The sequence below is a fragment of the Micropterus dolomieu genome, linkage group LG05, assembly GCF_021292245.1.
Source record: "Micropterus dolomieu isolate WLL.071019.BEF.003 ecotype Adirondacks linkage group LG05, ASM2129224v1, whole genome shotgun sequence".
Classification (NCBI taxonomy): Eukaryota; Metazoa; Chordata; class Actinopteri; order Centrarchiformes; family Centrarchidae; genus Micropterus; species Micropterus dolomieu.
In genome coordinates, this window is record NC_060154.1 from 31,372,929 (window position 1) to 31,394,966 (window position 22,038).

The 22,038-nt window shown below is 40.5% G+C and overlaps 1 protein-coding gene across 4 annotated transcripts in view; it reads left to right on the forward strand.

Moving 5' to 3' along the window:
* LOC123970881 (cadherin-2-like) overlaps positions 1-22,038 on the forward strand; it is a 127,155-nt gene that overhangs the window by 26,587 nt on the left and 78,530 nt on the right. For all 4 annotated transcript variants that reach the window (XM_046049254.1, XM_046049257.1, XM_046049258.1 and 1 more), the window contains one exon: positions 18,521-18,750. In XM_046049254.1, coding sequence (XP_045905210.1) covers positions 18,521-18,750 — 230 coding nt within the window. The remainder of the gene's footprint in view (positions 1-18,520; positions 18,751-22,038) is intronic.

Here is a 22,038-nt window from a genome sequence, read left to right on the forward strand (position 1 = left end):
GGGGATTTGAGGACATCTACAGGCTGAAGTGTGAGTTTTAATACTGTAATATTACTTTTCCCAGTAAAGAGTATTGTAACGGATTACTATTTCCTAAACAGTTACTAATCAAAGTAACGCTGCTACTGAACGCACCATCCCTGATGTAAATGCGCAACCGCGCTGCAGCTCAGCGGCACCGGACCTTATGTTGTTCAAGTCAGCTGTTAGCCAAGAAGCTAAAGGAAGACAGGAGAACAGAGAGAGAGGTATTTTAGACAGCTGTAAGTTACATTATCGCCATTATTGTGTCACAGTCAAGATGCAAAGAACATTGTCGTCCGTTGTAAACTTTGTGCGACCAGCAAAAAGTTTTCAACCGCGAACAGATCTACATCTTTACTTAACTAAAACATCAGCTAAAGTAGCACAGCAACGTGAAACTCGGGAAAACTCCGGCGGCTGCTGCCACTGATGCTTGGACTCGTCGGGAGAGAGTGGCGTTATATCACCCAGTAATAAGTATAGTAGCTAATATTACTTTTTTAAGGAGTATATGCTAAGTAACTAGTAAGTAGCTATTTTATTTCTGAGTAACTTTTCCAACACTGAGTTGACAATAAGGACCGGATAAATTGGGTATGTTTTAATTATTGCTTGTTATATGCTATCTCTAATGTTTACTTTGACGTTGTTGTTGATTGATCAGTCATGTAGCCTATATAGGCTACAGTTTTCTGTATGAATGGTTGCTTTTTAAGTCGTCCTTATGTTAAAGGTTTTGGCACATTATAAATTAATTTCTTGTGAATGGTTGTGACAGGGTTTATATGAGGCCTTTTCATGAGGCTTTAATCCGCACGCTTTGCGCTCCTCATCAACAGGCAGGCAAACAAGCCCCTCCGCGAGGTAACCATGGCAACGGCCTCTGTGTAGTTGCCATAAAACTGTCGCGGCCATTCTCACGCACACGCCTGCTGCCAGAGCTGAAATGTCAAACTTTTTCCTACAATTTATCAACAGAGAGAGACTGATCTGCTGTTTGATCTGAGTTTCCTGAATAATATAACTGTATCTTTAGGCCACCAGGTCTTAAACAGGCGACAACCTTTGCTGCTGTCTCTTATTCATTAAAAATAATCTATTATTCTACTATTATTCTTATTCTATTGAACTAATTTGAAAGTTAGTACTTATAATATTTAGTTATAGACTCAATTATTTCATGTTGCACATTTAGCTGTTGAAGTTTGGTAAAAAATGAATACAAAATAATAATTATTGTAGAGGTTGCGATGGTGGTGATGGTGAGGGGGGTCTCAGTATATTTTCCAGCTTTTTTGCCCTTTGCCAATCACATGCCTGAATATGTCATTTTGTGTGCTTCAATTACAGATAACAGCTCTCTGTGAGCCCGTTCCGCTCTGTGCAGGCTACATATGGAGCTTTTCAGAATAAGAGTCTTTTGCCTGCTTGATTTTGTTGACTTGTTCAGAGTGTGCTGATTTGATCAGTTGTCCTTATTTTTTGTACTTTTACCATGATAAGTTAGGTCAGGGGCGTAGGAGGGACGCAGAAGGGCTATGATTTTTTTTTTTTAATAAAGCACTTAAATGCTCATTTCTAATGACTTTTGAGAACAGAATGTATTTAATAGTGTGGCTGAAAGAGAGGGTATTTGTGACAGAAGATGGAGAATAGACTGGAGAGGGGAGATTATGAAAACTCAGATGCAGTTTAATATAACTTGAACAAAACCGACTACATACAATAAAAACCATGGAACAGCTGCTAGTTAATGTAGCTAGCTATAGTACAATTGTATTTAGTTATCCTAATGTTTCCTGTGTCTCACTTGGCCCTGACTCTCCCTGCAACAAATATTTGTGAACACAGAACTGTCTTGTGAATATTAGAATATACAGTATGTCTAGTAGATATCCATACAACTTACAAGCTCATCCTCCTTACTTTTTTCTACTCCTACTCCTGTGACCTCTGACCTCTTCCTCTTAAAATACTTTAGGATGCTCATCTCAGTGTGACAATTTTGACTACTTTTAAATTGTTTATGGACATGTAGCAGAGACACATACACACCTCAGGACACATTGTTTTAAGGTCAAGGACAGGGGCAAACAAATGGCCCAGGAGTTTGTCCCTGGTCAGCCCGCTCTCCAGACAAAGCATCTGTCGGGGCTCTGGGTATTTAGAGACCTTTATTCCTGCATTATTGAGAATTTTATGCAAGTACAGTACATAACTAAATGAGCCTTTAAAATACATTTTACTAGAAACTCCTCTCTAACTCTCAGAAAGTGCTGCTAGTAAAATCTTTACTCAGGAAAACGTACAATTACTCCCATAAAAAGTCAATCAAATAAAAGAAAAAAAATTACCTACTCAAGTAAAAGTACAATATATTTAATAATATATTTAATCTGCTGTTCATCAGGTTAGAAACAGCTAAGTAACATGGTTATTTCTAGGGAATGCAATTTGCTGTGCTAGTTGATTAATTTTGGTATTTCTGTTTAATACATTTATTTTCCTTTTTAAATCTCCATGAATGTGTTGATAAGATCACTTTAAAATAGCAGCTTGCTTCCTAGCCACTCTTGTTGCCTGTATATTTTATTATGGACATGTGGCCAACCAAACCGCTTGCTTTGTAGTAGCACAGGCAGCCAAAACAATCTGATTATTCCTAAAGCATCTAAATAATCTTTACAATGCAAAGAATCATTGTGTCAGTAACACGTGAGCGGCTCATTGTTGAAGCAGGTAAGCCTGCATACAGAGGAAGCTGTGCGTCATGCGTAAAGCCCCACAGGACTGTTTTATCCACCCATATTTTCTCTCTCTCTCTGCATCTCAAAAACGACTGTTTGGTGAATTAATAACAACTGGTAGCTGCTGAGTGAAAGCAAAGATAAGTTTCACCTGCAACATTCTGTTTATGGACCGTCAGACATCACTAAAACAAATAGTAGCTTAACTGATGAGAAAGAAACAGGCTAATGTCTATCAAAATACATTAGGATACTAAGACAACAGGATACTGTTAATATATCAGAATCGATCCAGGGATCATCTGACTTAGATGTTACAGTGTCTGTGTTTGCTCTGCAGAGAGTAAATACGCTTTAAATGCGCCGTTACTGGAAAGTGAAAGTATTTATTTACCGGCTTGTTAAAGAGCGACGCAGGCAGCTTTCCAACACGGCCAGCAGTGCCATGGTGAGCGCTCACTGATTTCAGTTGTATTAGTGGAACAATAAAGCCTTAAAATGAATAGACACTTGCCTGATTTTCTAAATGTTTGCATCTGCCCAGCTCTGTGACTGTGACAAGCGTCCGATAGCAGGGCTCTTCTGCGTAACTGCACGCACACAGCCTGATGACAGCTCATTTCGGTTAATGAAGCCTGATGCGTATTAAAGACTGGTTGAATTATGAAGGTGTCAATCGAAAATGAAGCGCAGTTAAAAGTAGATTACTGGCCTAAAGAAAATGCTAGAGTAAAGAGTAAAAGTACAGTTTTAAAAAAGGAACGTGAAAATGTGCCAATGACTTTGTTTATTTAATTTATTCATTTTGCAAATTTGCGTTACTTGTAGACTAATATCCCCTATCAAATAATGCTCCCACCACAGAATCATTTTCTATTGCACCACTACTCACTCCATGTGTACTGTACAGAGATATGGGAAGCATGCTGAAATATTATATTATGCCATCTTTAAGATATCGGGGGTAGCGTATTCTGGTAGACTAATAATGATTTTTTTTTTTATGTTACTGACGATCAGCCACTTTCTTGACGGCATTCCCAACAGCAAGGTTGCGCAGATTTATGGGCGTGGAAACAGACCACGCTTGTGGGTCATACGCATGCGCAGAACCCCTAAGTAGCACATCTTGATAGGTTATGAGCCAACTCCGAAATCGCCTGAAAAAAGTGAAGGGGACAAAACGGCGATTTTGAAATGTGGGGGGGACATATGAGTTAGGCTACGTAGTTTAATGTTTCTTTTTTGTCTATTTTAACTGTGTTGATAGTTGATATATGATCGGGAGTCTCCACAGCGTGTTTTATTTTGAAAATTGACCGGATTCTCTATGCCGTTCTGTGTCTGACTACCTGCCCGGTTCATCTGCTCTGTGCTACTTGATGCTGCTTCCGTCAAAAATAGATAGCTAAACTTTAAAAAAATACATAAATCGCAAATCGTAATTGGAATATCTGGCAGAAAAATCGCAATTACATTTTCCCCCCAAAATTGTTTAGCCCTAGCAGATACTGTAGAAAGTGAGAATTTTAAAAAACTTTGGCATTGAATGTAAAGAAAGTTTTTGCTTTTTACTTCTTGCCTGGTGAAATGGGGTTGAAATGAATGCTGATTTTGTGCTAACACATTCCCATTTACAGTTTTATAGGGTGATAATATGTCACTTGATTTACTGATTACTGAATGCAATGTTGTGTTCACACCATGGTGACAAATCAGTCAACGCAGCTTTAGTGACTGGATATGTTAAATAAATGTTGCTCAGCCATGACTGTGAGTCCACTGTTAGAAAGCCTTGTGCACAAGTGTAATTACAAGGTTTGTGTTTATCTATAACTCCTGAGCTAAACGTGACACTTAATCATGAAATGGATTTCAGGACATATCGCCCGTCCTTATCATGGACTGCTTAAAAGAACTCGGGCCCTCAGGTAACTAGACTCCTCCAGGGTCATGCTCAGTGCATGAACACACAGCCATCACACTGTTCACATCACGTAACCTGATACCAGACTTCCTAAAGATCTCCCGTTTCCACCTCAAAGATTTCCCCGAAGCATTTTCCTCAGGGATATCTTTGGTGTGCGCTGCGGCGTGCCTGTAGCCCCGAGCAAAATGGAGTGGAGGAGAATATGCGTGTGCACTTGTGACAGCTCTAAATGCCTGTTCCTGAGCTGGATAAAAGGTTTATTTCACATGAAAGTCCTTTTAGTCCACAGATTGGCACTCTTTATCCAGGGCCATGTCGAAATTCAGGTGGTGGTTGTGGAGGATTTTTGGGTGGGGGGGGCGGGGGGATGTGAATGGCTTCATTAACACGGAGGAGATGGGTTCATTAACACCCAGCAGCCCTGCCGAAAAGGAGAGCCCCACTGCTAGACTAGGGAGGAACAAGGCGTGCTACATGTGTGTATGTGTGTGCTTGTTGGCAGGTGCAGGAGGTGATAATTGGTAGTAGTCTCACGTTAGCCCGGGCACAGATCTAAAAGTGGAGATCTTCACTGTCTCATTGGCTTTGAGATCCCAGATTCCCCCATGGCTGTCTGTGTGTGTCTTTGTCTCTCCTCTTTTTTCTCCCTGTCTCTCTTATGCTCTCCTGTGTCCAACCCTTTTTTTCTTTGAAGGGGACAGGCAGACGTGCATTCTGAATTTTAACTGGCACTGGGCTGGAGGTATAAATAAAAGCAGAAAGCAGAAATGGATTGCTTGCTGGGGTACATTATGGGCCAGATTTACAAAAGGTTTGCCTGAGTAAAAACGTGTGCAAACTTGATATCACCAACAAATTAGCATGTAAGCTGATCTACTATCGGTGCACCCAGAATGACGTCTTTCAAAAGTGCAGTGAGAGGATAACATGCAAATACATTTATTTACAACACGCAATGTGACCTAACATGCCTAAAAGCAATTTCATGTGAGTGCAACAGCATCTGTATTTAATACTTTTGAGAGGAAGGTGCAAACCGCCAAGTGTTACGCAGAGATGGCTGCTGTTATCGTTGGGAGAAGGAGACACAGCCTTAATGAAAGAAGATGTGAAGAAATTAAAAATATTAGATAATATTATTCTATATCAATATATAGGAATACAATTATTTAATTTTATTCAATCGATGAACTATAATAATAATAATAACTATAATTGAAAAGATTTTTTGTATTTTCCTTGAAGCTTTGGTAATACTGTAATGTTAACATTCTTTGTCAATTTTGTTTCGACCTGACTGTGGGAGCACTTTAAACTGAGTATTCACTAGTAAGGACCACACAACTCAACAGGTACGATTAAGTGATTTATTGATGGTCGAAAACGAAAGATGTACGAGGCTTCCAGTTGCTGAATAGACATTCGAAGCGTTGTGGGGAAGCTACGATAGGGAAATCCGCCGTAGCACCCGGGCATGACGGTACCCCTTATAAACCTAAATAGTCAAATAGCCAACATTTTAAAGTTCATCATTAAACTATAGGCTACAACAAACAAACAACAACATAATGAGCACATTTAAATATTTATATTAGGCCGATTGTAGAAGAAGAGCATTTAGCCTAAATATTAACTTAAAGTTAAAAGTGAATTTTGCATAATAACTTGCTTCTTAAAATGGCGCTCTCGGATTCAGCTCTGGACTCTCAGCTACAGTTCCCCCTGCTCTGCACTGCAGCCACCAACCCGCTTCTGCAGCATCTAGTCTTCCAGTCTAACTCGCATCCCGTCCCTTAAACCCTGCAATAAATATTCCTCTTTTATCTAACTCCTCCCTCTCTTAGTCCTGCACTTGGGTCTACTAGCCTAACTGTAACAAATTGAAAAGCAAAGTTTTGCTAATAATAACTTGCTGTTTTAGTTAGCCAACACTATGAGAATAAAGAAACGGAGTACTCTCTCTCTCAAACACGCACACACATACTTACAAACTCATGCTCGCTTTCATCTCTCCTCCATCAGGTTCTCCCTCACTCATGTCGTTGCCAGAACTTCTTTGGCATTCATCCTTCTTCTGCTGTTCGGCGTCTATCTATTAAATACACAGCCCCAGCTCGTGAAATGACAGCTCGCCACAGACGTCTAAACGACCAGCGCATACTGCGACTGTTGAGTGGGTGCCCCTGCTGGGTTACGGTAACCTTAACAGTTTACACCTTATTTATACTTCTACTAAACCAGGCGTGTTCAGTGTTGCTTTACCTGGCTTTACGGTGTCCCTGTCTTCTAATGTAATACCATATTTATACTTTTCTTACTGTTGGTTGGAGTCACTGCATCTGTTGTCATCAACTCGAGTACTTCACCTGTCACCTGCCCTTATTATTTCTTGGGAGTTTGGGATAATGCGTAATCATTTTTAAATATGAAGCATTCAGTTTTAAAAGTTTAGTAAATGCATGCTGTTTCTTAAGTCAATTAATAATCGTGTTAAATAATCTCAATTACGACCAAAATAATTGTGAATATGATTTTTGCCATAATGGAGCAACCCTAAATTGACCGGAGGGTTTTGCTATTTACCTCTTTTGTCAGAGCAAACAGAGATCGCCTCCGAAGATATCCTGGTCTGGCTCTCTGTATCATAACACAATACAAAACCAGCGGTTACAGTCGCACTGAGTTAAAATGACAACATTAATGGACAAAAAATAAAAGTAGATACATAGAACTAGGAATGTCAACATTTTGCGGAACTAATGCCAATACAACTCCTGAGTTTTCAGTGTTCAGAGAAACATTTGAAATAAGATTATGAATTTGACCAAAAAGTTAATGCAGACTTTTGGTACTTGACAAGACGACTATGGTGCCACAAAGCGCTGTGAAGACAAAATAAAGACACTAAAGAATAATAACAGTGTGGTAACATAATGTGTTTGTCTCTAAGTGTCCTTGCTGTCCCCAGAGACTCATCAGTGTTTGTTCCCATGCGCCTCCTCACCCACGCTCTAGTTTATCAGTGGCGGGAGGCTGGGTGGGTGGATCAGCCTCAACATGGCCGCCGTGTGCTCCTCTAACCACTCGGCTAATCTGTCAGTCTGTCTGCGTGTCTAATGTGTGTGTGTAGTGTGATTAGAGGCAGATCAATGCAGGCATTGATCAGAGCCCTAACACGCATAGCATTAAGAATTGATAATGAACACTGATTGCTGTAGGTTGTTTGCTCAGACGGCTCTGTCTTAAGATTGCATAGAGTGGAGAGGAGCCAGGCTCTGCTTAACTCTGTCACATTCACAACGAACAACGTTGCTATGGTGCTCAGGCCCCTTCAACTAAATAAATGCTGTCTTTGATGTAGATGAAAATGCTCTGAAGGCCAAACCATCACAAGATAATCACTTGAAGCCAGTAAAAGGATTTATAAAATATAGTATAACAGATATAATTCACCTTCAGAGTGCCAGCTTCTTTTGTGCTGTTAGAAATGGACAGTGGCTGGAATTGTTTTCTTAGACATGAACTGGAAACATACTTTGTGACCACAGCTCTAGTGGTCAGTCTAAATTCTCCAGGGGCTATTTTGTGGTTTTGTACTGGCGCTGCTACAATTAGATAAAGCTGTATAATGAAGTAAATCTCATTTAGCTTTGAGAGTCCACCAAGACAATCAGCAGTTGTCGCAGATCTGCGCTCCAGATATCGATTGCCTGTCCAACACTGTGGGAATAACAGATGGGAGCTCTGGTTAAGATGAGGCTCTCTTTAAACCACTTCACTATGTACTCCGCCTGCAAGCTCACAAGCACTCCTGATCTCACTCCTGTGTGTGTGTGTGTGTGTGTGTGTGTGTGTGTGTGTGTGTGTGTGTGTGTGTGTGTGTGTGTTAAATGGAAAATCCGCCACAAAGCAGATTTATATCTCTGAGCAAGTCAGCGATTCGTTATGATTGTGTTGATTTATGCTGATGCACAACAACCTGATGCAGTAAGATACACTATGATACAGAACTCTGTGGGATGTAAAACAATATGACAGCTCACTTAACATAACATACATATAACATAATGCACACGGCAGGGTTGACCTCTTAGGGGGACTTGTTGTTGGGCCCCTGTTAGATGTAAACCGTGAGGTAAAGAATAGTCTGATATGAAAAGGGCAAGAACAGGGATGCTCTTCAGGACAGGTCTACAGCTTTAGCTAAATAATGCAGAGGCCTATCTTGGTCCATACAGTACTTTAGTCTTGCAAAAATAATTCAATTATAGAAAAATGTGAGGTTTTTGGGGCCACTAGCAGTCTAGGGCCCCAAAAGTCAGATGGAGGAGCAAAAACAATTTACATGGCACAAGTGCATTTAAGGTGTGTCCAACTCCGCTTTTGCTAGTTAACCGGCGCATAATTGCACCTTACTATGTGAATAATGCGCCCTTTAAATAGCAGGAAAATATTTACTTTAGACCAGGTTTTTGTGGCTCAAAGGCGCAACTTTCTGCTGCCACCATGCGTGCTGGGCGTAAAAATGACAACTGTGTCGCTTGGAAACTAGCAGTGACACCGACACTGGCAAATAATACCAAGCACAGTGAGTTTACTCAGTATTCCGTTGGCTATTTGTTGACTCACGCTGAGTGCTTTTCAGTCTGTGGAATATATGATATAATAAATGACAGTAACTGAGTTAATACACAATTCAGTATGACATTTATTTGTTAATGCATCCTGATGAAAAAGGATACAGCATTAAAGAATATGTAGTCAAAGAGTAAGTTACCTCTAAATTCAATTGTTTGAGTTAGTGAAATATATGTATGTGCTGTCACTTTATTAAAATATCAGTTGGTTCTAGTCCAACATCGATCATAATCACAGCAACCGAAGTCATTTGCCCTTCTAGACATAAGTAAGCAAAGACAGTATGCGTAAATTAGTCAGCACTGATGTAGAGGATGGGATTCTCAACGAAACAGGAAACAACTATGATACAGGCATGTTAAAGGTTGGATGATAATATCAATAAACAATAACAAATATTAATAGAAGGCTTTTATGACACGTTTCTCTGAGATTTCACAACATAAACCTTTCATTGTCAATATACATCTCCCTCTGTTAAAGGCAATACCAGCAACATGGCTGAAAGCTAGAAATATAAAAATCTCTCATTCAGCTGTGCCAAAAAGAAAGAAAAACCCATGGCCGCTCTGCTTCTTTAAACGATATGTTGCGGTCGTACACTGTTTCTATAATGATTAAAAATGTATGAGTAGCAGCAGAGGAAAACAACACGTCTCTTTGTAGGCCTGGACTGCAGCCATGTGTGAAGTGTGTTCAACACATATCCAAGCGCATTAAGGCTGCCAGCTGTTGAGCAGGAAGGCATGGTGGGTCAGTAAACGGATGGACCTGTGAACAACAGGTGAGGATAGTGGTCGAGGCTGCGGCTCTTATTGCCTGTGATTCATCTCTCAGCCCTGTGCTGTCTTCACATGCTAATGCCCTGACAGAGTGTGTAATGCAGGTATACCACTGCAGAGCTCTGTCTGCCAGCTCAGCATTCACTCTGCCTGTGTGTGTTTATTAGCAACATATTGGCCTTTCAGGGCCGTGGCTGATTGATTTTGCATGCTTTCCAGTGTTATCTCTCTCAGGAGGAGTGGGGGTGAGTCATGCAGCCCAGCCCACCGACACCAGAGGAGAACACTGGCTTTCCCAACAGGGGAACAGGGAGTATTGTTTTAGATGGAGGTTTTATATTCAGGGTGGGGAACACCACATAGTTAGTCTTTTAGGTCATTTCTATTGGAATACTTGAAATATACTGACCTTGTGTATTTCCAATATCAGAGCTCAGCAAAATACACATAGGTAACACAAAGACTGTGAGCAAGAGGAAACCACTAGCCTAGCTCCATGCAATATGAAGAAAACTTCCTTTAAGCTCCTTCTTATTGACATGTATTATGAAACATGTAGAAATAGAAATTTGGAGCAAGTAGCATTAGGACTAACATATTTTGTATTATTTAGTTTTATAATAAACGTTAAAAAGTAAACATATATAAAATGTCCCTTTCCGAAAACATCTTCATGAATGCTGACATGAATGCTTGAAAAACAATGTAGAGCTAGTTAATTTAAAATAATAGCAGCATGGTCAGTGGAGTATAATGACGATGATCAGGGCCCAAACATTTGTTAAAATGACATTTTTCTTCTTCCCAGCTAACCATGCTACATTGGTCAGTTTAATCACATCTAAAGGCACTGCCCATCCAAACTGCTAAGAAAGCCAGCACATTGTGTAGAAAATGTCCAGAGTTGTAAATGACGCAGCAGGAGCCTCTAACTGAACTGAAACTCATGAAATATTATTCTCTATATTTTTTGTCTGCACGGGTTGGGTTGACAGGGAGAAGAAGGAAGTTGGCCTCTGGCTTCGCTCCTAGACAGAGTTTATCTATCAACACCCAGCTGTCACCACGACACACACACACACACAAACACACACACACACACACACACACACACACACACACACACACTCTCAGCAGTGGTTGTGAGCATTTAGCAGACAGAAAATTGTTTTGGAAGATTTAGTGAGGCTTTAATCCTGTTTAGTTCTCTTTGTTGTCTTTTAATCTTTGCTTGAGTGTGTGTGTGTGTGTGTGTGTGTGTGTGTGTACAGGTTCACATGTCCCTTAATTTGTGTGTGTTCATTTATGTAAATGTGTGTGTCATTTTATCTGCAAGTGTGTTAAGCCTGTCATAGCACTGCTACAGCTGGGCCTCGTGGGCCACACCATGTCACAGGATTTTTGGTTTGACTGTTGGCCGCCTGTCTGTTTATCTTTTTACCTTTCCTGCCTTAATATTGACTTTAAAATATGGACTTGTAGATGCTGACACACTGATTTAATGATTCAGGAGTTTTCTCGATCAGCAGTCACACCGCTCTTCCTGAATCTGTCAGATTAGACAGGATAAATCCCCTCAGGTCAAAGTCTGTGTTCCTCACGGTGACCCTCAGTGTCCTGCAGATACAAGATCAACACACTGTTTGCTTTACCCTCATGGCCGTACTCGTTGTTTGGACAGTCCACCAACATCGCACTGATACTGATGTTAATCACTAACAGTAGTTAATAAGCAGTCAGCTCCAGTTTTTGTGCCACGCGACTGAATGCAACTGAACTTCATGATGAATTCCGACCTTTCTGAAAACATAAAGCTAACATCAGAGTTTACTTCGCAGCGTGGCTGTAGGAATGCTAATGTTGGTTGGTCCACCACATTGGTCCAGACCTAAATATCTCAACATTCATGTTCCCCTCAGGATGAACTGTAATAAGTTGGGTGACCCTCTGACTTTTCATAGCACCGTCATCAGGTCTTACAGATCTGTGAGTAAACTGATGATTCTATGCCTTTAGTAAGAAGTCATTTTGATTTAAGGTAACAGGAAAGTTGCATGAGCTTCATGCAGTTGGATGCGTTTGCAGTCAGTTTATGTGAATTAGGCTTCAATTTTGAGCTCAAACTTCTATGTCACTGTAAAGACTTGTACACAAGCTTGCAGCATTACTTGAGGGGCTTGATTTTGTATCTCTTGCACCCCTTATCTTTACTGTAAACTCTTGCTTTCTCCAACTTCTTATCATAATGTAAGGCTTGTAGCTTTGGTGCGTGCGTGCGTGTGTGTGTGTCTGCTGGGGTTTTCAGAGATAAACTACTGTTGAGCCTTTTTTTTCCAGCGAGGATATTGATCATATCCCTGTAGTGCATTGATCAAGCTGCCCTTGTGTGGCACATTCAGAACTGGGAGGGGTTCTTGGGAAATACGCCCCCGCCATTACCGAGTAGCTCTTCCAGACTGTAGCCCATTTACTTGATTATATTCATTTATCTCACTGCCCTTCTGCCAGCACTGTGTCTCAGAATGTAAACTTACACACTTTTGAAATACTTTTATAAATTACTAACCCTTACCCACTAACCTTTCTGAATATAAAATAAAACACTAATTCCCAACCAGTGCTTTCACATGCCAGTTTATTGGCAGTAATTGGGTTACAGATAAATTGTTATGGGTGTCTGTTGGCAGATACTGTAAATTCTGCTATTTACCTGCAAAGACGATCAGGCTTTCATTTGAAACAGGCATATGTAAGCATTTAGAAATGTACTAAAGCAAAAAGAACCTCCAGATTTTGAAAATAGTTATTGAGAGTTGATGGAATAGGTTATAGCATGCATGCAAGACATTAAAACTATGTTTGGAGACATGTAAAGGCTACCACTCAGTTCCATACTCCAGTACACACTGCAGGTTCTGAGTATGTAGTGTGTAGAGTGGCAAAATGAAGTATGCTCAAAGCAGTGTTGCTAAATACTTTGTGTATTTGATCTTCAACAACAATGCAGTATAACTACAATCAGAATAAATTGTGGATGGTGGTGAAACAGCTCCAAAAAAGTAAGAAATCTTGGGAAAACATTTAGATGCCTTTTTGTAGTTGAATTGGTCAGTAAATTTCCAAAGTTACAGTTTGATTGAAGGGTCTAGTGAAAAGACTGCACTATGGGTAATGTTGGATCCAGTGTATTTGGAGATTCAGCCATACTAGGGACTAAATATCTGGACTGATTTGATTTAAACCATCTCTTTCAAGTTCCCCAACTTTTTGAAAGTGCAATACTTAATTGCATATTTCGGCATCTATGGTCTTTTTTGTCTTTGTCAAATAAAACAGCTTTGAAATATTTTAATTAGGAACTTCCTTATGTGTGAAATATGAAAAAAGTTCCATATATAAAATCACATAACAACATTTCTTAATGATAATAGTGTTCTCATGAACCCTCTGCCATCAGTTCACAGAGGAGTCTGTCGTGAGACCTTCAAGACAAAATAGTCCTTTTATTAAATTCAGTCTGCTGCACTTTGTTCTGATGGATAAGATGCAGTTTGATAGATTTGTACTGCATAACACTGCAGTGTCAGGGGTTCTGAAACGTTTTTGGCTCGTGATGCCTTAAAACAAAAGTGACTTCCACCCTGTCAAGCCATGCATATGGTGAACAGCTCAACCAGAAAATGATTTAGCCTTTTCAGCTTGTTTGATTTGATTCACCATCGCAGAAGGCCTGGGGGGCAAAAACTCTTTAACTCTTCTCAAGAAAATAGGACAAACCCGACTTGATGTGAATTTATAAAGTAGATGTACGTTGTGTTTCTGTGTCATGCATTATGTCATAGAGGTCTCAGGGCTCAGACTGAGAAGAGCTGGATTCAGTGAAAACTGGTTTCCTGTGATCTAAACTTATTTGTGAGGCTTTGACCAGAAGAAGTCACAAAGGGGTCATTTTATTTGGGCAACATTAGGAAAAAAGGTGTAAACCCCAGCTGGTCAGTAGCAAATGTACTGAATCATGCTTTCATGATCAAAGAGTTTATATCTTAATCAGACAGAAAATCTGAATTTCCCTGCTCAGCAGTATAGTTACTGATTAAATACAGGCCGTGTGAAAGAATTGGATGTGGAGAAGAGGCTTGCTTCACGCCAGAATACCCTGCTCAGTTGGACCAACCATTTTATGCAATTATGTTTAGTCAGGTTTATCAATTAGGAGCACAAAGCACATAAACATAGAGGGCTTAAATCATGTGATCACAAGCTCTGCATACATTATATATTGTAATGAAAACAGCCAACCATGGGGCCTGGTGCCTTAAACATAACAACAAATACACAGTTATAATAAACAGGGAAAATCAAGAGTGCAGTCACTTCCCACTCTGCACATTTCTGGGCAAGAATATGCATGAACACACACACACACACACACACACACACACACATCCACAGAATCACAGCAGCGCCTATCACTGCTAACCACACTGCCTGTGGTTGGTTTTCCACAGGCACCCTCTCTCATTTCTTCCTTCTCTGTCTGTCTCTCTTCCCCTTCCTGTCGCTCTGTTCTCTGTCTCTTAAGTGCTGTTTCCATCCAGCCATCAGGCACATTTAAAATGAACTTTTACAACACACTAAAAAAAACTGTGAATAAGGTGTGTTTCTATCAGCTGAGCTGTGGAGAAGGGAATACATTAGCATCCTGAATGTGAAAAACAAGACAAAAATATGTGCTGGTTAGTGCTGTCCTTAAGAGCTACACAATACAACTAGTGCTATGTGGGTTTTTTTTGCGATAGACGGTTCTGTATTGGTTCTTGTTCCTTGTTGGCAAAATATCTGAATTTTCTAAGCTCTGATGGCAAAAAGTCTGTATCTAAACCTTTGTTTTTCCTTGTAATTTAACCAGGCTAACCATGTAGCTCTCGCTATCAGAATCAGAATCAGCTTTATTGCCAGGTATGTGTACACATACTGACTCTGGATTGTACAATGCTCATTATGTGCTTACTTATACAATAATACAATAACACAATAATACAGTAATAAAATCAAACACAGGCTACAGTATTTAGAACACATATATACACACTATGAAGAAAACAAAATTGATAGATTGAGACAATAGTGCAATGAGCAGAGTGCAAAGCATGCAGGAGTAAATTATTATTACCATTCTGTGTACATGTCGGAGGTGGATGTGATATACAGGTGCACATACACATACAAGCAACGGCAACGACTCTAATCTCGTCTAATTTGATTTGATATATTTATTTTATTTATTTACCAGGGACCTGTCCAGGGTGTACCCCACCTTTTGCCCGATGTAAGCTGGGATCATCCATCGTCATCTGCTTATCCTGCGACCCTGTACGCAGGATAAGCAGTTGACGATGGATGGATGGATTTGTTTACCAGGGACAATGCACATTAATCAACATCGATGGTGCCCAACATTGTCAGTTCAATGCTTCAAAAAAATCAATTGAATACAATATAGTGCCAAATATCATCAGTATAGTGCCTAAACAAGTACTGCAAGAAGGATCAGTCGATTCACCACTTTGGTCCAGGCTGAAACATCTCGGCTCTCTTGGCTTGGCATCATTACAGTATTTGGAGCATCCCAGGAAGGAGCTTAATCAATCAAGGACAACCGACCTTGGTAAAAGATACTTGAAGATGTTTCGGCTCTTACCGAAGAGGCTTCATCAGTTCTAACTGACTGCAGGGATTCCCAGCGCCTTTCTTTTGACCACTCATACGCTTTTACACTACCATTCACACTCAAAGGCTGAGGTGCCTCTGCCACCAGAAACAGTAATACACATTCACACATGCACAGCCATCGGGAGCAATTTGGGATTCAGTAACGTGTCTAAGGATACTTCGACATGCAGACTGGAGGAGCCAGTAAGTGATAAGTGGACGGCCACTTTAACCCCTGAGCCGCAGCCACCTCTCATCATCAAGGTGACGGATACCAATTGGATGGATACTGATGGATACCACAGTGGTAAAATGGCTGGGATTCCCTAGCAGTCAGTCAGAACTGAAGAAGCCCCTCGAATGAGAGACAGAACATCTTCAAGTATCTTCTACCTATCTTCTATCTTCTCAAGTCCAGTTGCCCTTGATTTAACCTTTCTTGGATAACTATGACCTGGTTGACTGTATTTGGAAGTAAGAATTTGGAGCATTAAAATTTGGGCCAAAGTACTAGACTACAGCTGTTATTTAATTATGTCAGGTAGCCTACATATTTAATCAACACTTTGTATGGTCTTTTTAGGCTATAGCTTGTGATTGTGAACGTAAATTAGACTAGCATTAAAAGCTGCAGAATCTCAGCCAAGAGAAGTTATTACTGACCTAAACCATTAAATCATTCATAAATTTAGTTTCTTTCAAATGTTGCTGACAGCTGAACTTAGTTAGATTTGATGAGGGCTTCAAAAGGATTCTTAATTGTTAAGCCGATTCAATAATGGATTCAGATTTGATATAGTGCTATAGAACCCCAACCCAACTGCTGGGACGATCGATCACTTAATTAGTCAGTTAAAATGGAAAATGTATCACATCAGTTTTGATTTTATTTAAGTAGTTTATCAAGCAAATGTGCCAAATATTCCTTCAGTTCCTTTTCAAATATAAGGATTTGCGGATTTTCCATTGTTATAGTACTATAAATGTAATAGATTGGGATTTTGGATGGACAAAACAAGCAATTTAAAGAGGTCTACGATTAACTGTGATGAGCGTTTTTTTTTAATTATTTCATAGATTACTTGATTAATTAAAAAAGTAATTTAAGGATGAATGTTTGATGAAATGAATCCTGAGCTGTGGCCCTACATACAACTGCATTGCAGACTTCACGTTAAAATCATAATGGAGACTTTTCTGAGGCTGTGTTGAGGAGACATTCTGAAGACATTTCAAAAAATGTAAGCGTGCCTTTGTGGTTGCATCGAATAATTTGTGGAAATCTTATCAGATTTCTAATTTCCACCCTCCTTTTCTGGTTTGATACTCCATCACTTGTCAAAAGAAGTGCTTGGACAGAAACCAAGGCTGCAGAAGCCATTCTGGATGCACTGACTTTTTTAATGTGGAGACTGTGATGAGCTGACATTTGCCGTTGACAGCTTTGTTCTGCATGAGTGTGCTGTGTCTGCTCAAATCACACCGCGGACAAACTTGTGATGATTTCCGGTGAAATGCAGTCACGGTGCTGCGTACCTCCCCCCAGGCATCACAAAAGCTATTTCCTCTCCGAAGGAAGGCTATACTTGGCAGACAAATAAAGAGGAGAAAATTGCAGGGAGTGAAAACCTGCTGTTCCTGCTGAAAGCTGGTCCCATTTCTGCCCGTTTATGGTTTTACTTCTGCAAATCCTGCTTCAGCTTTGGGATTTACAGGCAGGCTAAACTCTCTCTGGCCAGGTCCATCGATCTTTCCTCTAATACTCATCTAAGAGCAAGTCAGCTTTTACATGACTTTTTCTTCACTCTGTTACTCAAGCATCCAGTTTTTCTTCTTCAACCTCTTAAAAGCCTTTTAATCCCTTACATTTTCCCTTAAGGAGCTTGAGCAGGGGAAAAAACATTTTTCCGCACTGGACAACTTCACATACAGTATCTGCTCGTTCCATGATGGGTAAATAATTCAATTCTTGAGCATCCTTTTGTGCACTTTCTTTCCAAATCTCAGTCTGCATTTGGTATTTTTTCCTCCGCTGGAAGGGCGGTCTCAACTTCTCCAGGTCGCACAGCTGGGCAGCTGTTGAGTCTTGAGTTTTGGAGGATGGTGCCAGGATGTTATTTCAAGGTTTCATTTACAAAACCGGCAATCTGTCCAGCTCCAGTGACAGGGTGAAGTGTTCAAGCATCCGGAAAGAACTCAAAGTAGAGCCGGTGAAAGCAGCCAGTCATTTGTAGGAGTGGGTACGCGTTTTGTCTGTCTGGTACGATGCGCACGAAAAATAGGAATGCAATTGTTTTATTTGGAAAGGAATGCATTCAACAAGTCTGTTAGAGACCTCCACAGGGCACCTTTAACTTCTGCAGGGGCTTTCACACATTATTAAGCTTGCTGTAGTCTACCTGGCTGTCATGTTAGAGGTGCTGGAAACTGTTGCATCCTAAAATTCACTTTCCTGAAATTTTGCCTGAAGTGTTAAATCTTGACCATCTTTAAATATAAAAATAAAATAATAGTATGTAAACTTGAGCCCACTGGTGGGTTCAGGAGGGATGTAAAGGTTAAACACCCTATGAATTGGTTGCTAGGTGTGTTCAGATATTTAACCATATCACCATAAAGCACATCTCGCAGGTGACCGGTGGGTTTGTCCACTCAGTCTCACATCTGCCTCTGTCTGTCTCTCTCAGTGAGCTTCATGAACTGCGGTGGAGGGAAGGTGTGGTTCGAGGATGGAGATTCTTCTGACTTCAGGGTGAGTGAGGATGGTGTCGTCTACACCCTGCGGCGCCTCAGCCTGGTGGGAAAGGGAAAAGTCGCGGTGGCGGTCTACGGCCGAGACCTGCAGTCCAAACAGATCTGGAAGACGATAGTGCATCTCCACGTCCGTCCAAATGACAACGGCTCAGGACATGAACAGGTAACACAGTAGCAGAAGTAAAGAGCAGTTTCCATGTACGCCCACTGCTGAAAAAAACTGTGAATAAATGTGAAAAATATTATTCTATTCTCTCTATATTTGACTCTGCTGGGCTGACAAATATTTGGTTTTAAAGTCTTCTTAACGTTCCTCCATGATAACTGTGTATTTATGTGCATTATGTGCATGTGGCCCGCCTAGGGCTGAAACGGTTCTGAAACAACAACAAAAAAGTCCACGGTCTTGTACACACCCACTCCCTGGACTGTTGAGCTGTCATTTAGACAGTGTAACTGTGGAGGCGGCGGCCGTTGGAGTGGGGGGCGGTAGCGGTGTATAAAGTAGCTGATTTGTATTTCTAGTGGGTTATTCTAGGTAATTTCCTTATATTAGTGTTTATTCACTACTTGAATCTGCTCCCTCTCTCTTCATTTCTCTCCACGCTCACACACGCACACACTTAGCCTACACCTGTGGTCTCTCATTGCAAACTCACCGGTTTGCCCTGCCCATTCCTGGAAGACATCTCTCTACACGTTTAACAATCTCACCCGCGATTTAGTTTTCAAGTGCGCCGCATGTGGATCGAAACCAACGTGGTTACTGTGTGACGTCTGCAGTGGCACGTTCACTGTTGCTCCGTAATGTAATATTTCCACTGTGTCCGCCTCTTTTAACCTAACACCAGATAACATCTCTCTCTTTTTCTCTGCAAAATGCTAGGATGGATCGCCAAAAATACTTTGGCAGCTGTTAATATACCTGGGCGGCCAGCCAAAGTAAAATAAATGTGGGAAGCAATGTTAGTGCAAGGTGTACGCCTGTAGGCCTATATTTTATAAATATTACACCAGAAATCTATATTAATGTCTTCCAACTGCATGTATCAGTTGGCTATTTTGGTCAAGTCATGATTGATTGATCTTGCCTGCAAGTTAGACTACTCTAATTAACCCAAAAGTATAATAATAATAATAATAATAGCCGCGAACGGCAATGATCAAGATCCAAGCAAGTCGTAAAAACTTGACATTTGATATTTCAGAGGAGAAGAAAAGATGCAGACGACTTGAGAGATTAAAGTGATGAAAGAATTTGGACACTTTGGACAATTGGGGAAACCCAAACTTGATTTTTACAGCATCACCTTGGGATCAGAGAGTGTCATTATATGTACCTCTCTACTGGGTGAAATGTTCAACCCTCTGAGTGAACATACAGTGCACACAGATCTACTGTCTCTGAGTCAGAGACATTTAAATAATCATGAGTTCATTTCATTAACACATACAGAACAGACAGCATTGCATACCTAGATCACATGCCAGCACGTGGGAATCCTTTCTGAGAGAGAACTGTAATTTTTGACAAGCAGATCGTTAAACAGTCTGAACAATGTGGTGCTGTTATTACCCCTCGAGGCTTCAGTAATGTTGGATGAAGTATCTACAGATATAAAGTCAGCTTTTTCAGCCCAGCAGGCGTCTGAGGTGGGCCAAGTGCTGATTGCAGAGACAAAGCGAGTCAAACAGCCATCTGTTAGTTTGTTTCATGTACAACAGCGATAATAAAGCCCTCTGCATGTATTTAGACAAGACACTGGCCTTGATTGGCTGTTCTTCTAAACACAGCCTAGAAATAACTGGCTGCCATATGCTTTAGCTGCTATCAGCAACGCTTGCTGCAGTCTGCGAGGACGAGTATCACAGAGTGAAAGAAGCTGTCACCATCCTTCAGAAGGGAAACTCACGAGGAGCAGCCTGGCAGTTAACAGCTAGTCATTTGCCAGGGGAGCAGTGTCAGCACTGCACCCTTCAGCTGATAGGCAGCACCAGGATTGTTATCAAATGAAAGTGAAGAGTGAGACAAACATCACATTTACAGCCCACCAAGCTCCAAATGTCAGTAAAATCCGTCTTTGGTTGACAGATCAGACAGGGTCACCTTAGTTATATTAAGTGTTGCGTCTTTGTGCTCTATGCTGGCCACCAAATCCTTTGAAGTACAAAATATATCTTCATTCTCAAATTGTTCTTATTCTCCAATATATGAACCTGAACTTCAGAGAGAAACAGGCTTTTATTTGAAGCATATATTATACACTGGCCTCTAATTCTAATTCCCCCTGAAGATATGATGAAGTATGTCATCATATTTGAGGTAGAGGGCTCTCTGTTTTCTGATACAAACACTTTACATGTTGTGTTGATTAAGTATAATGTATACTTCCTCTAGCAGTAAGTAAGTCCAATTCTTCTACTTTGCCATTTTTGATTGCTACTCCTATTTGTTTGATATTAAAATATAAAATGCATAATCCTCCTGTTTCCTGGTAGGCTTTTAATGTGAAACATCTGGCAGGAAGTGTTGCTTTTCATTGACTCTAGCTTAACAACACTCAAAAGAATGGCAACAGAGAAAGCACTTCAATGAATAACCAGGGCCTTTATTTGCTTAAATCACTGAACTCTCCCTGCCTATATTTGGGACAGGCCTTTATTACTTTACCATGTCTGTAAATCTGAATAATAATACTTTGGTGCTCATTATTTCTTTAAAATTAATTGAACGATTGAATTGTGGAGAATGGAACCAGTCTAATGATGTGTAGCATGTCCATATTGACAAACGTTTAAACATTTATATTGGTATGCACAATCTAAGCAGCTTAGAACTAGCTTAAGCGGGTGATCTGGTGGGCTCCAAGAGGTTTCATGCATCCAACTTCTATAAAAAACCAGACCAGGCGTCTAATTGAGACCTGTGTTTATTTGTCAAAAAATTTTGCCCCACAAGGCCAATAAAAGGGACAGGTCTAATTGGGACTCTGCTTTCAATTGAAGTTTTACGGTAATTAGTGAAGGCAGTTTTGCATTAAAGATGTGGTATTATGCTCATTTTCAGGTTCAAAATCTTATTTAGGGGTTGTACCAGAACAGGTTTACATTGTTTAATTTTCAAAAAACACATTTTTCTCATACTGCACATTGCTGCACCTCCTCTTTTCACCCTGTGTGTTGTACGCTCCGCTCTTGAGCTACAGAGTGATGCATCTTACTTGTACAAAATCTTTGTTGGGAGTTGCACATGCGCAGTTCCCAGGTAAGGACTACTAGCCAATCAGAAGCAGAGAAGGGCGGGTCGTAAGAAACAAGGTAGTGTGATCCAAATCAAAGCCGCTTCAGACTGAGAGCGTAACCTAGCAGATGTTATAAGTTACTCACAAGTCCACAACCACACAACATCATTGTTCCACATCTTACAGAGTCAGAGTTGCATTGTCTTTTA